The sequence below is a fragment of the Podarcis liolepis genome (genome assembly GCF_965112155.1).
Source record: "Podarcis liolepis genome assembly, chromosome: 2".
NCBI lineage: Eukaryota > Metazoa > Chordata > Lepidosauria > Squamata > Lacertidae > Podarcis > Podarcis liolepis.
The window spans coordinates 78076687-78091620 of record NC_139555.1 but is presented as its reverse complement, the minus strand read 5'-3'; the positions used below and the strand labels follow the sequence as shown (position 1 = coordinate 78091620).

Below are 14934 nucleotides of genomic sequence, written 5' to 3'. Positions count from 1 at the left end.
CCAAACGTTCTACAAGTATATAAACCGGTTACAAGCAGCCATAATTAAAATACTCAATAAAACAATCTCATTAAAACACACAGTAATGAAAGCTGGAGACTTGGGCTGGGAGATCAAGGGAATGCCTGTGTAAACAGGTGTGTCTTCAAAAGCCAGCAGAATGCCAATGGGGACCGCCCTTCTCCTATTACAGCAGGGAGTGCATTCTATAACACCAGTGCCATCAGTGGGAAAACCCACTTTTGTGTCATCACAAGCCAATAACAACTAGGCACTTATTGATAGGTATTCAGTAGAGAAACTTATAAAACACCTACAAACCACATGCTTGGAAATTGCTTTTATACTGGCTAAAGACAAAAATAAGAACGATGGACTGAATTTATGAGTTATGTTCCCTAAATCACTTGGCAGTGGGTCATTTTGTAAAAAAATATATTATGCAACATCACCTTATACAAAGCAGAGAATTAGACACATTGCCTTTGGATTAACAAGGAGTTATGCATAGTCTTGCAGAGTTTTTCATCAACAGCCTGGTTCAGTGACAGTCTAACTTCTTACATATTTGGTTTGCCTTATGGCAAGTAATTTGAGAATTATACATTATAATTTTCAGAACAGATAACTGTTCTGGGTAACCTTTCAATGTGATTCACAGATAATAATTTGCTTGTCTGTTCACAAGGAAAAAATCTTGAAAAGAGAGTTGCCCCCCCCTTAGGATTTTGTGATTATTTTGAAATACAGTGGTGCCTCGCAAGATGAAAAGAATCCGTTCTGTGATTCTCTTCGTCTAGCGGTTTTTTCGTCTTGCGAAGCAAGCCCACTGACGGATTAGCGGATTAGCGCTATTAGCTGCTTTTAGCGGCTTATCGGATCAGCTGATAAGCGGCTTAGCGGCTTAGAAAAAGGGGGGGAGGAAAAAAACCCCGCAGGAACTCGCAAGACATTTTCGTCTTGCAAAGCAAGCCCATAGGAGATTCGTTTTGCGAAGCACCTCCAAAACGGAAAACTCTTTCGTCTAGCGAGTTTTCCGTCTGGCGAGGCATTCGTCTTGCGGGGCACCACTGTATGGAAAATAACTCTAGGACAATTTCCAGTGGATGTTTCTTCAAGCTATCCCTGTCTTTTAAATTTTTTTGTGCAGAATCTCTCTGTTTTGTTTTTATGTTCAGGAATTATATTATGTTTTGTTTGCATTCTACTGCACATCACTTTAAAAGATGAATTATTCTAATCTGAATTTCTGAATTTCTGAATATCCTTTTTTAAAGAATCCCCATTTTTTTACTCACTGATTCACAGTATTACTGATGCACTGTAGATTCCACACTGGGATAATGGTGAACTTTCATGCAAGGCCATAAAGTCTGGTTGTTACCTGCTTTACAGCTGATGGAACTGAAAATGAAAAAAACAACAGAATGTTTGCTCACATGTATGCTTTGTAGTTGTTGCCTATCTTTTGGATCCTGATGTCATATTTGGAGTCTATGTAGGGTTCAGTAGTGGCATAGGTCTGAGTGAGTGCTACGACACTGGCTATATCCTGAAAATCATAGTGGTTGTCTACCTTGACCTGTTATTAGCCATAGATTTATAGCATGGGGAGACAAAAAGAATAAGATTAGAACTGTTAGGTTTACTTATACAGAAAACTCTACTTCTTGAACTTACTTAACAAGTTTGTATTATTTTTTGCTAAACATTTCCCCTTAAACTTAGTGAAATTTAACATGCAAATGTACAAAACATATCAAAATTCAGTGCCCACCCCCCATATTTATTCCCAGGACAGAAAATGATGTTTGGAAAATGCCCAGATTTCAGTGGATTCCTTGAAATCAGTTCTGTATATTGCTGTTCAGTGTCACCCACTCAACCCCAACCTTAAATGGTGTCCCTGCAAAGCAAGCATCTTTATATGAGGGACAACCGCACTTCTATACAACAAGGAAATAAGTTGAGACAGAGAATGACATCATTGAACATCCCTACTTATTATTGATTTATTCATTTATATAAATATCTACAACACATTTCCCCCCTCATATGTCTATGCAGACAATTAATTTCTAGCAATGCTTTATTGTAAAACTGACCCAGCAGTATCAATGAAGGGTACAGAAGCACATGTTTACAGACAATCTGAAAATACAATAAAGAATTAGGACCTCTCTTTAATAAATATCTTTTAAAAAGAATTAGGACCTCTCTGTAAGGAAACAAATGGTGGTATTTAGGACAGTTGGCAATGTTTCAAATTCAAGAATAAAATATTTTAAAAACAGAGGAATGGTATGAAAGTAGAATGATTCAAAGAATTATATTATCTTCTTACATCTAAAATTTACATATAAAATTTTACATATAAAATATTGACTTCTCCAGCTTACTTTCCCTTCAACAATAGAATACAATGAAGTCTTTCACTATGCACTTTAGTAGATCTCAGCATAAAAGAGATGAGATTTCAAATTCTTTTGTGGAAGATGTTTGGATATAGACTTGAAAATGGAACAAAAGCAAATGTAAAATGCTTGTTCTTCTCTAAATGTTAAAAGGTTAGGCTTAGAAGGATGTTTAATCAGTATAGTACACTATCTTAGTTCATCAGAGTATATTCTAATCCAATTAAGTGAGAGAGCTTGGATTTCACTAAATCAGTTAGCTTCTCTTTAAAAGGTTCAATAAACTAGTGCCAAGATCTTTTGTCACTTGTGACGCCACCTCCCATAGTAAATACTTCACTCTGAGGGATGTGTACATATTTGATTGAAGAAGTTGGCCTTTAGAATGGAAAATGCTGAGTAGATAGTGAACGCCAGATGTAAAAATATGATACTGAAAAATCAGGCTGTGTGGGAGTGGGTGACTAATAAAATGAAGAGAGTAGCTCATGTACTAGTTTTAGGGCTTATAATACTCAAATACAGTGGTGCCCCGCAAGACGAATGCCTCGCAAGACGGAAAACTCGCTAGACGAAAGAGTTTTCTGTTTTGGAGGTGCTTCGCAAAACGAATCTCCTATGGGCTTGCTTCGCAAGATGAAAATGTCTTGCGAGTTCCTGAGGGTTCCCCCCCTTTTTCTAAGCCACTAAGCCGCTTATCAGCTGATCCGATAAGCCGATAAGCCGCTAAAAGCCGCTAATAGCGCTAATCCGCTAATCCGTCAATGGGCTTGCTTCGTAAGACGAAAAAACCGCTAGACGAAGAGAATCACAGAATGGATTCTTTTCGTCTTGCGAGGCACCACTGTAATAGATTTTACAAAATCAGAAACGTCTCCATCTTTGATTAAAACCTGAGCCAAAGAAGAATTATTGTCCAAGTCCTTTATCACCCACCCACTTCAATCCCAAATACCTGCCTTTCTTTTCATTTAAACCACCTGAATAGTATCTCTAGCAGCAGCAAACAGCTGGGGGCAGGGGCGGGGAGAGAAAGTCAGAAAATCTGTCCCTCTCTCCTGTCTTTGGCATCTGGTATGTTGCTTGAGTGGCCCCATCCCCTGGGAATTTAGTTTTTTTCAAAGGCTACTACAATATCTGTAGGCTGTGTGGCAGTGTGTGACTAATAAAATGAAAAAAGTAGCTCATGTACTAATTTTAGGGCATATTTAGGGGCCTTGTGTCCTCTTGCCAGAGAAGGGATGGAGCACCTCCCCCCTTTCCTCTTCCTGAAGCTGTTTGGTGCTGGCTAGACTTCCAGCCAGGTAAGTGGGGTTTAAATGGAAGGACACAGGAGGTGAAGGACTAGGTAAACAGGATGGAAGATGTAGTGACTTAATGGATGGGAGGGTGTAAGTCCAGTTCATTATAAAACTATTAAAAGGTTAAATAATATAAAACAGAGGACAAATATCACGGTTGCACAGTATTTCTGGCATAGGTAATTTGTCAATTTTTAGTTAAGAATAGTTCTTACTCTTTGAAGCATCTTTCAATTTGAAAAGCACCGACTTTTACAAGAGGATTATATGCTCAGGGGATTTATGCATATGCATAAAATTAAGCAAATACATACGGATGGACTTCTAAGCATGGGCCTCAAAATGGATTTGCATAATTACTGCCCTGAAGTTTTAGCTGCTTCCATTATAGAATTTGGTGCCTGCAGTGTTTACATAGCATTTTCTTTTTTTTAAAAAAAAGTAGTTCCACCATTTCCCCTCAAGATAGATAAATAGCACCTGCACCTTTCCCATGCCCGAATGAGCGTGTCCAATCTTCACAACAACAGGAAATGTTGGCAATGTCAGCTGAGGGCAAGAAAGAAAGAAACACAAGTTTAAAAACGGTTGCTTAATCAATGAACATTTCATTATCAAGGTCATATTTCTCTGTTATAAAGGATTCATTAGAAGGCTTGGCAGATGGGATTCAGCTTGTCTTGAATGTCTGTATATGGCAAATTGGTACAGGCAGGCTGTCCTCATTACTATGGTGCAGGGCTCTCACAGTTGCCTTTCGTTTTATATAATGCAAGGAATATATTGTCTTCCAGGCCATAATTTCTCTCTCCTTAACATAAAAGCACCGAGTTCAGATATTTCTTAAAACTTTGTCTCAGACAATGGTTTTGTTTTTTTTAACAGGTCCTTGCTGCAGAATAATAATTTATCCATAAGATGTACAGTACATTTTCCCAACATGTACATGGCCTTCTCTAGCAGAAAGTACAAGAAGGACCAAGCCATTCCCTGATAATAAAAGGGATGACATATTTATTTACTTAATACATTTTTAACTTGTTTTTCAATTAGTAAATTCTTAAGTGGGTAGCAATTATAAAACAAAGCCATCAATCAATTCCCACTTGCAGCAGCCTCCTGAGACCCTGAGAGAGGGCAGAAGACTGGAGCTCCTTCCTTCCATTGTGATGATGGCAGTTCACGGCAGCATTTTCTAGTGCCTGTGGTTAGCGGCGAGTTCTTGGATTGGTGGCCCCCAGCCAGTTCCCAATATTGTTGCTTGCTGTCACACAGCCTGTGTGCTATTCTGTTTTCAAAAGACTTACTTGTTTATATTTTTAATCAACAATTAAATTGCATTCTGGTATGAACTGCATACTTGTCCACAAACAGGAGATACAATTAAACAATTCTATTTATTAGGTTCCACAAAATGCAATCAAAATGGCTGTCATAGCATAACACAACATGGCTGCTGTGGAAGACATGGCAAAACAAAAAATTAGCAACAGCGCAGGCACCCCCTGATTGTGTGTGTTGACCTCATTCAGCCGTCTTCTGGGGCAAAAAAACAGAATGGTCCACATGTGCTTTGAATGCACACAAAATGGTCCCTGTACAGTCATTGTTTATTTTTTGGCTTCTTGTCTGCAGGTGCCCTCATCTTACCATAGGAATTCACCTATGTCCTGCTGGTCCTGATTGCGCAGATTATACAGCTGTTAAAAGGTGCAAGAGCCCTGCTTTTCCCACTGCTAATGCTAAACCAAAGCATAGGCTACCATCCTGTACCTTCCTAGCTTGGAATAAGCCCCATTAAACACAAAGAAACTTCTGAAATAAGACATATATAGCAATGTAAAAAAAAGCAGAGACATCACCTTGCCAACAAAGGTCCATATAGTTAAAGCTATGGTTTTCCCAGTAGTAATGTATGGAAGTGAGAGCTGGACCATAAAGAAGGCTGATCGCCAAAGAATTGATGCTTTTGAATTATGGTGCTGAAGGAGACTCTTGAGAGTCCCATGGAAATCAGCCCTGAGTGCTCACTGGAAGGACAGATCCTGAAGCTGAGACTCCAATACTTTGGCCACCTCATGAGAAGAGAAGACTCCCTGGAAAAGACCCTGATGTTGGGAAAGATTGAGGGCACAAGGAGAAGGGGACGACAGAGGACGAGATGGTTGGACAGTGTTCTCGAAGCTACCAGCATAAGTTTGACCAAACTGCGGGAGGCAGTGGAAGACAGGAGTGCCTGGCGTGCTCTGGTCCATGGGGTCACAAAGAGTTGACATGACTAAACAACTAAACAACAACAACAAAGCAATGTACAGGTAAAGTACCCCTGACAGTTAAGTCCAGTCATGAACGACTCTGGGGTTGCGCCGCTCATACTGGCCAAGGGAGCTGACGTTTGTCCGCAGGTAATTTTTCCAGGTCATGTGGCCAGCATGATTAAACTGTTTCTGGCAAAACCAGAGCAGTGCTCGAAAACGCCGTTTACCTTCCCGCCAGAGTGGTACCTATTTATCTACTTGCACTTTGATGTGCTTTCGAACTGCTAGGTTGGCAGGAGCTGAGACCGAGCAATGGGAGCTCACCACGCCACAGGAATTAAAACCGCCGACCTTCCGATTGGCAATCCCTAGGCTCAGTGGTTTAGACCACAGCGCCACCCGTGTCCCTATATAGCAATGTACTGTCAGCTAATTATACAGTGCATTTTTCATGAAGACCTAGACACCAGTTTTACACAGCAGGAGGCATACCTCCTTTGCAAACTTTTCACATTTGCATTTGCCAATTGGGATGGGGATTTTTTTTTAGCACCCACCCACCCTTATTCTGTAGTAGCCTTTGCAGACAATGACCTCTAGGGAGTACCTAATCTCAGAAGACTCCCCCACAGGAAAGATGCATCCTGGTTGCTAGGAAAAATGGAAGTGCAAAATTCAGAGATTCCAAGAACTACTAGAAAATAAAACAGAAACAGGAAAGGTGTACTAAAGGGGAGGGTAAAGCAACAGCTCTTTAGGACTCCAGGGATTCCTCTTGACTGGTGTCCAAACAACTCACTTTATCAGGAGTAGCTCTAATTTCACACATTGGCTAAAAACACAGACAGGTAAAGGTAAAGGTAAAGGTACCCGTGCCCTTACGGGCCAGTCGTGTCTGACTCTAGGGTTGTGTGCTCATTTCGCTCAAGAGGCCGGGAGCCAGCGCTGTCCGGAGACACTTCCGGGTCACGTGACCAGCATGACTAAGTGGCATCTGGCGAGCCAGCACCAGTGCTGCACACGGAAACACCGTTTACCTTCCCGCTATAAAGCGGTACCTATTTATCTACTTGCACTTAGGGATGCTTTCGAACTGCTAGGTGGGCAGGAGCAGGGACCGAATGACGGGAGCTCACCCCGCCGCGGGGATTCAAACCGCCGACCTTGCGATCAGCAAGTCCTAGGCACTAAGGTTTTACCCACAGCGCCACCCACGTCCCCTCACAGACAGGTAGGAGCAGCCAAACTGCTTTATTTCACAGGAAGGTGCCACGCTTGATAACTAGAAGGGCTAGAGACTTACTTTTTTGTACATGAAAATTCAGACTCCGGGGTACCTGCCCAGGAACACCAATGAAGGCCTTTGCAGATGCTCAGAGTTGGCAATTCCTACATTACAACACTGGCCAAATTTTATAGTTTTCTAACTTGTTAATATAAATATGAATACACCAGCAAAAGTAATTTTTCATAGACTACATGCTTTTGCATCTGTATATATTACAGAATGATGACAGGGAAGGAATAGGCTTGAAAGCACATGAAGCCAATATAGGTCTAAAAGTCCACAAACAATAAAACAGTTAAAAAAAAAAAGGAACTCCAATGATTAAACTTGTGAAATAGTCTGATTTCCAACTCCATTTGGGCTAATCATTCTTGAACAGCACAGAATGAATTAAACAAATTCACTAGCTGTGTTTTGGCATATCCCGGCAATGCTAAGTTTTAACAAATTTGTTCATTTCAATAGGAGTCAGTCATGAAATATATCCATGACTGCCAACAATGTCTACTGCATGATCTACCACAACCTGGCATTTAGAGCCATATTTCAAACTCTTCACAAAGTAAGCAATGTTATCTCCTACTTGCAAAGCAATGCTGCAAGTAACTTGCTTAAAATTGCCAAGCAGCAACTTGAAAACAACCTTTTCTGATACTTGATTCTGTCAAGTGTTTGATTTGCTGGACTGCTTCACCTTTAAATATTGTATTTAGCACTAAATAAGTTTGTTTCTTCAAATTATTTTTTTCTAAATAACCAGATATCCTCAGCAGATTTATGTCTCATGTGTACTATAAGACTTCTGAATGTCCTTATTTTTGACTTAATTGCGTTTTCATCATTTTAATGGTTGTAAACTCTCATTTTATGCCTCTCTAGATAAAGTGTGCTTCCCAACCTATAATTCACATTACAAGGTTATCATCATTAATACATACTGAGTTAGTGTAAATTACTTTTGTCCTTTATCTGTGAGGTTCACATAGCTGAACAAAGCTGGGAAATATAAAATAAGAGTGAATTTACATGCAGAGGCATGTCTTTAATGGAAATCGCCCCCCCCCCAATCACAACTAAATAAATTGAGGAACTGCAACCTCCCACAGACTCAATAGAGCATAGATTTTCTCCCTCTTCCCACACATGGCCAAACACATGCCATTAGGAGTAATGGGAGATCTATACACAAATGCCAGGTTCTAGCACATGAACAGCTTTTACTGAGGTGAGAGGGATCAGAGATATGAGAGGCGCACACAGGCCTCAGTTCCTTCCAATGGCTCAATGGGTGGCATTCACTTATGTGGGTGGGTTGGTGAATTATAACAGGGTTCTATTGAGACCATGGGAATTCACTGCATATGGGAAGAGCACCTGTGGTAGACTGGGTTGTATCCTCTGTAAATATTCCCATATTGCAGCCTTTAATTCTACTGTTATTGAAAAACTGCAACTGCAAATTTTGCAGATTGCTTCCCCGCCCCCCGCCCCCACTGTCGAAATTGAAAATTTATTCCTGGGACTCTCATTACTCACCAAGAGGATCACATTAGCATTAACATTAGGTGGAAAGTGTATCACTATAGAATAATAACAGAGGAACATCCACATGACATTCAGTGGTTAGTCTAACAAAGTAACTCAATGAAGACTTCTCAGTAAGTTTAGCCGTCATGCAATAAGAGGCAAGATGCTCTTGTAGACCAGGAACTGGTTAAGCAACAAGAAGCAGAGAGTAGGAATATATGGACAAAGTGCAATGAAGTTAGAATTTTGCATTGACTTCTGCGGCTCATGGTTGCTGTGATCTTGGAGATGTGGTGGGTGAAAGATATTGTATCCCTGTATTACACTGTGCAAAATGAAGGGTGATTGTTAACATGAGAGAACACCTAAAGATTCCTAAATACCAGACTGAAAAGTGTTTTGTCTGAAAGCTGGATTTCTTACAAATGAAAGACTTTATTGATTATTGTGAAGCACTACTGTCAAGAAGTAAAATTACGATGTGCTACACTTCCACAGTGGGAGTCCGCTCATGTTTGGCATGGAATTAAATGAGCGGAATACCTTCTAAAAATACTTTGGCAGATTGTTTACCTATCCCACGTATTCAAAGTCTAACAAGTCTTCTTCAGTGTGTAGCTACAATTTTCAAGGGCAAAGTATTTGAGGGACTTAGGCTGAGATGCTACTCACACTTACCTGGGAGTATGACCCAGTGAACTCACTGGGGCTTATTTCATAACAGAGATGGATGGGATCAGGTTGTTTATCATGAAATTGCTAAACTCTGCAATGCAAATATTGCAGCATACATAAGAGTTAAACTATGATATCCTGTTAGAAAAAGCCTCTGGCTTTTTTGGATTTTTTTAAAAAATGTATTAGCTTGTGTCCGGACAGGGACATTATCTTGTAAACAGGTCAATTATATCCAATTTTTCTCTGTGTGTGATTGGCACATGAAGGTCAGCACATTCGTTTCCTCAGTCACTATATTCATTGCTATTCTACTGCTTACTGTCCACAACAATAAGCAGAGCCTGGCAGAAAATATCTCAGGTGCTGGAGTTTTTTTGTCCCTACCCATAATTACTCTTCCTTTCTCCCCTAATTAGCTTATAGAATTAAACTGCAGTTTGCTTGTACTTTTAATTAGTGTAGAAAAAGTAAGAACAGAAAGGGATATAATTTTTTTGGGGGGGGGGGCGTATGATGATGCAAAGGCAAATGGTTATTAGTCTTCATGGTTTTACTTCAAAAATCAACATGGTCCTTTTCATTAAAATAGTCTTCCCAGTGGGAACTATTTCCTATCGCTGTCTAATAACAGCAACCAAAGAATACAGATATTTCCACACTACCCCCAATGGCTTTTATAGCTCATAATCTGCTCTTGAAGACTTAACATCTGTGTGATTTTAAAAATCAGGTAAGACTTTGGTTAAGTGAGCTTTACTCGCTAGTCTGAAAAGCAAGACATGTGAACATAATCATGATATATCTGGGCCCCTCGTATATCAACTCTAATATGCTCTGCTTGATATATCCATCTAAGGAAGTCACAGACCAGCTCTTGTGTTTCAAAGCAAAAACTATCATTCCTTAATCTTTAGATATATTACTGAACAGCATACAAAGAGAAAAGGTCATTGCAAAGGCAATCTTGATGTTAAAAACTTTAAATCAGAAGGCCTATGTAGATGTGAAGCAGTTGCTAAGGGATGTCCCTACTACAAGAGTGGTCAGACTTATGGCTTGTGTTTTACTATAATCTCAGGTTCTATGTGCAAAAGACATAGTTAGAACTGAAGAACATGGAACAGAATGCCTAGGAAATTTCCAAGACTAGGAAATTATTTTCAGTCCCAGAATTGAAGGAAGATCACAGTCCTTTCACAAATGTTCACTCCGGGTTAGCTATTTTCATTCCAATAGCATAATTTAGTTAGAAAAGTCATTTTGTAGCTATTACTGTAAAATAATTGGGAGTCAAAAACCCTTGCAGATCTTGCAACTCACCCAGAGAATCCTGGGAATCACAAAAATAAACAGTAACCCAAACTGAATAAGAAGTTTATCGGAAAAGTAAATATCTAAGACATGTGTCATGTTACTGCAGCATCTAAATTTTATACGTTGATATTTCTCACTTTAGAATTTCCTGGTTTCAGCATTGTTTTTATTCTCCAGGTCTTAACCATAGACAGTTCCATAAGTCAGTGCTAGTGTTACTTTTGCAGGTGCCCAACTCATGTGTCTAACTATGAGTTGGTGCCCTAGAAGTTATGAGTTATGAGAGTGGTTTAGAACAAGAAGCTGTCATGCTTCTGGGCCTATTTTTACAATAACAATGGTTATGAAACTTTACTCCTCCAGTTTTTAAAATGAAATACATTTTTCTCTGGAGGATTTGTGGCTTGAAGGGAAAGTTTTAAATACTGAGATAATGATATAATCAGTCTTTTTTGAAGGTCAGAAATATTATGGTTATCTGAATGCAACACAAAGTTCATATGCACTATTCTTCTGTTGTAGCTTCCTTATTTGGTTTTTCCATTCAAAGAAAACTAAACAATAGTGAGGAGAGCTGATGATTGGAAAACAATTTCACACTAGTTGCACATTGTGTCATACACATGGATTATAGTTGGGGTTTATATCCGTGGTTAAAATGTATATAAATTCAATTTACTGCATATCATGAGAAATCTAGCTGCGAATTTTAAATATGTGGTTATTATTATTATTATTATTATTATTATTATTATTATTATTATTATTATTATTATTATTTGTCACTATAGTCACAAAAGTGATCCAAAGTGACTTACAACACAATATAAACAGTAAAACCAATGTCAACAAACCAATAAAAACCTAAAAAAATGTATCTATACAAATATGAGTTCCACTTATTTATTAATTAAGCAAGGCTCCAAATGATTTTCCATCTGAAACACAGGCATATTTTTCTCAGAGTTGTGCATCATTATGTATTTTGCAGTCTTGAGGTTCCATAAACAGTTTATAAGCACTAAAAAGATAACAATAGATGGTCTGGTTCTCAGCCATCTGTATTTTGCTTGTGACAATGAAGATGGCTTAGCAGGGGAAAAAATTGTTTTGTTTTTGAAATCATTTAGATGATTCGACATCAGAAACCACAAACTGGAGAATGCATATACTTCAAGAATTGAGATGACAATCGATGAACCACTAAGGCCTTGACAAATTTTAAGTTAACAAGCAGTGACATCATGCTGGAATCCACTGAGTCTTACCTAAAATGCCAATACACTCCACCTGCACACTCATACCTTCTGTGCCAACTTTTAAACGTCTGCTGAAAACTTTTTTTTTTATTCTGCCAGGCCTACGCAAGCAATGTGGTAGGTTAGGCTGATAGATAGCGAAAAGCTCAAGGGCTACCAGTGAGCCTCATGGCTTAGTAGGAATTTGACCCTGGGTTTCCTTACTCCTGTGTACACATGAGAACATGGCACATGGTACTTTGTAGTTCATTTTGTTTTTACTAAATAAAAAAACAAACCTATACTTTGGTTCAATATGGCAATAATTATATAATAATATTTTTGTTTAGTTTATAAGGTTTCTTTTTCACCTTTTGTTATATACTACTGAATTACTAGTTTAACTTAATGTTTATTTAAGTTTAAACTTTGCTGCTGTGGGAGATTTTTATTATGGAGTAGTTTTATTGCTCTTTTCATAGCAGGTTATGGCCAGTTATATTTACCAGTTAATTGGATTTTTGTAACTAAACATGCTGCATAACATTTGCATAGTACATTTTAATGGAATGAGATACTGAGCATGTTGTGACACCAGTTTACTATGGCATGTCGACTTCCACGGGCAAGATGTTATAAATATTTTACAGAAACTGCAATGTCATGGGGAAACTGTACTTATTCATGAGAAAGGGCTTCCCTCGTCAATATTAGGGAATGCCCTTCGTTTTTGGATGAAATGGAAACTAGAAAATGCCCCAACAATAACATGAACAGGCAAGTTTCTTCTTGAACATTTTTATGTTATTCCTGGAACTTCAATATCCACACCACGGCCATCTTATATAGACTGGCTCAGGATTTAATTGGTTCCATGACAACCATGGAGATGTCTCAACGTATCAGGGCCTTACAGTCGTGGCAGATCACACCCTTGATCTGGTCTTTACTATATATTAGATTGGGAATGATCTGGTAGTGGAAGGAGTTAAAATTACTCCTTCGTCATGGATGGCTTGTTAAAAGGTTAGCTTTGGAATGGTGGTGGGAGTTCCCCCCTGCAGAAACAGGCGACTTTGCAGGATAGTCTGCTCCCTGAAACTGATAGAATCTGAGGGATTCCTGAATGCTCTGAGGGCATTAATAGCTGACCTCACTGATGCTCCTGTTGACTTCCTTGCCTCACTATGGAATGGTAAGATGGGTATTGGCAATCAACACAATCAGACCCTCCAAGTGTCCCTATTTTCTAGGGACATCACTGATTTAGAGAAACCATCCCAGTTTCTTATTTGATCCTGGAATGTCCCACTTTTCCTTAGGATGTCCCTATTTTCACTGGAGAATGTTGGAGGGTATGGAGTTATCCAACCCCCAAGCCGTCTGAAGGCAATCCTGTACAGGGAAGTTTTTCTTCTTCTAATAGTTAACATTTTATTATGTTTTCATATATGCTGGAAGCTGCCCAGAGTGGCTGGGGCAACCCAATAAGATGTGTGTGGGATATAAATAGCAAAATTATCATTATGGAACAGGATGTCCCTATTTTCATTGGATAAATGTTGGAGGGTATGTACAATCCCTCTCAAATGTGATATCCAGCATTGTGGTTCAGCTCCCTAGTTTTCCAGAGAGCTGTGGGTAATGGAACTGGTTGACTGACTACTACTACTACTACTACTACTACTAATAATAATAATAATAATCTTCCCTTCCGCTAGGAATTTCCTTAATTTCCCTTTGCAAGCCTATTACTCTAAGCCCAGCAGCTCTGATATTGTGGGAACAGAACAGTCATGGCATCTTATATACACTCCTGCCTGTGTCTCCTATGCTGTTTTGTTTCCGGGTTCTTGAGTCCATAAAATGGAGGCAAAACCACGCCAAGGAACCACAGGAAAGTGCATGATATATGTAGCGTACTAGAGCTGCACCTTCTCATACTTTTGACATTGTGGCCCAGTTTGACAGCCTGACCACTGGCTTATACTGTTAAATAACAATGCAACCCCCCCTGTTCTGCTTAGAAGTATGCTTTCCACCAAGATTCGCAGCTTGTCAGGCAGCTGTTTGGCAGTAACTGATCCCCTTGTTAATCCGCAGGTAATTATTGTAATGCCAATTGCCACAAGGTAAACTTCACACAGTAAAGAAAGGTAGCTGCTAATTACTCAGGAGTAATTGCCCTTCTATATAACAGTTGTAGACTGCATGCAGTGTTCTATCTAGTCAATCTAGCCTAAGATCACTGTGATCTTTGCTAAACTGCCCAGTAGCCACAGTGGCAGGTGGACATATAATTCTGCTGAGTTCAGCTGCAGGATACAATCATGCCATTAGTCAAGTCAGTTACTAGTTACATTTGTTCCAAAACATATATCAAACATATATTGCTTGGTTCTTTCAAGCCCATGGCTTTATAAGAAGCCAACCCCCCCCCCAAAAAAACCTCTGTTTCCCTAGTTTATTCCCCGACCAACACAAAAAGGGGCGGGGGGGGACACACACATTTCAAAGGAACAGAGCACTTTGCCATATTGCAGCAGCAGAGAACTTCAAACTTCTTTATGCTTCTTTAGTAAACTGGCCCTTTAACTCTGGTGCTCTACTGCTGAAGTTGAAGCTCACCGCCAGGTTCATGCTGTTTTAGGAAATTAGTTATCTATCCTTCCTACTGTCTTGAGAATTCATTCTTTTCAACCTGCTGATTATTATATTTTTTAATTGTCACAAGCTGCTTGAACTGTGTAAATTAAGATTCCAGTTTCTTAATGTTATGTGGGAAAAACAGAATTTTTGTAGAACAATCAAAGCAGTGATAATACACCTATATCTCATATGACTCACCAGTCAGTGGTTCTTATGGAGTTCATGCAATATGCTAAATGCTTTCCCACCCCAATATGTCGAACTGTT

At 39.3% G+C, this 14934-nt stretch overlaps 1 protein-coding gene across 1 annotated transcript in view; it reads right to left on the bottom strand.

The window, feature by feature from the left end:
- SYN2 (synapsin II) overlaps positions 1–14934 on the bottom strand; it is a 146512-nt gene that overhangs the window by 31926 nt on the left and 99652 nt on the right. The window contains exons 6-7 of the mRNA XM_083488996.1: positions 4202–4264; positions 1440–1582 (exon numbers count right to left, since the gene is read on the bottom strand). Of these exons, the coding sequence (XP_083345122.1) occupies positions 1440–1582; positions 4202–4264 (206 nt within the window). The remainder of the gene's footprint in view (positions 1–1439; positions 1583–4201; positions 4265–14934) is intronic.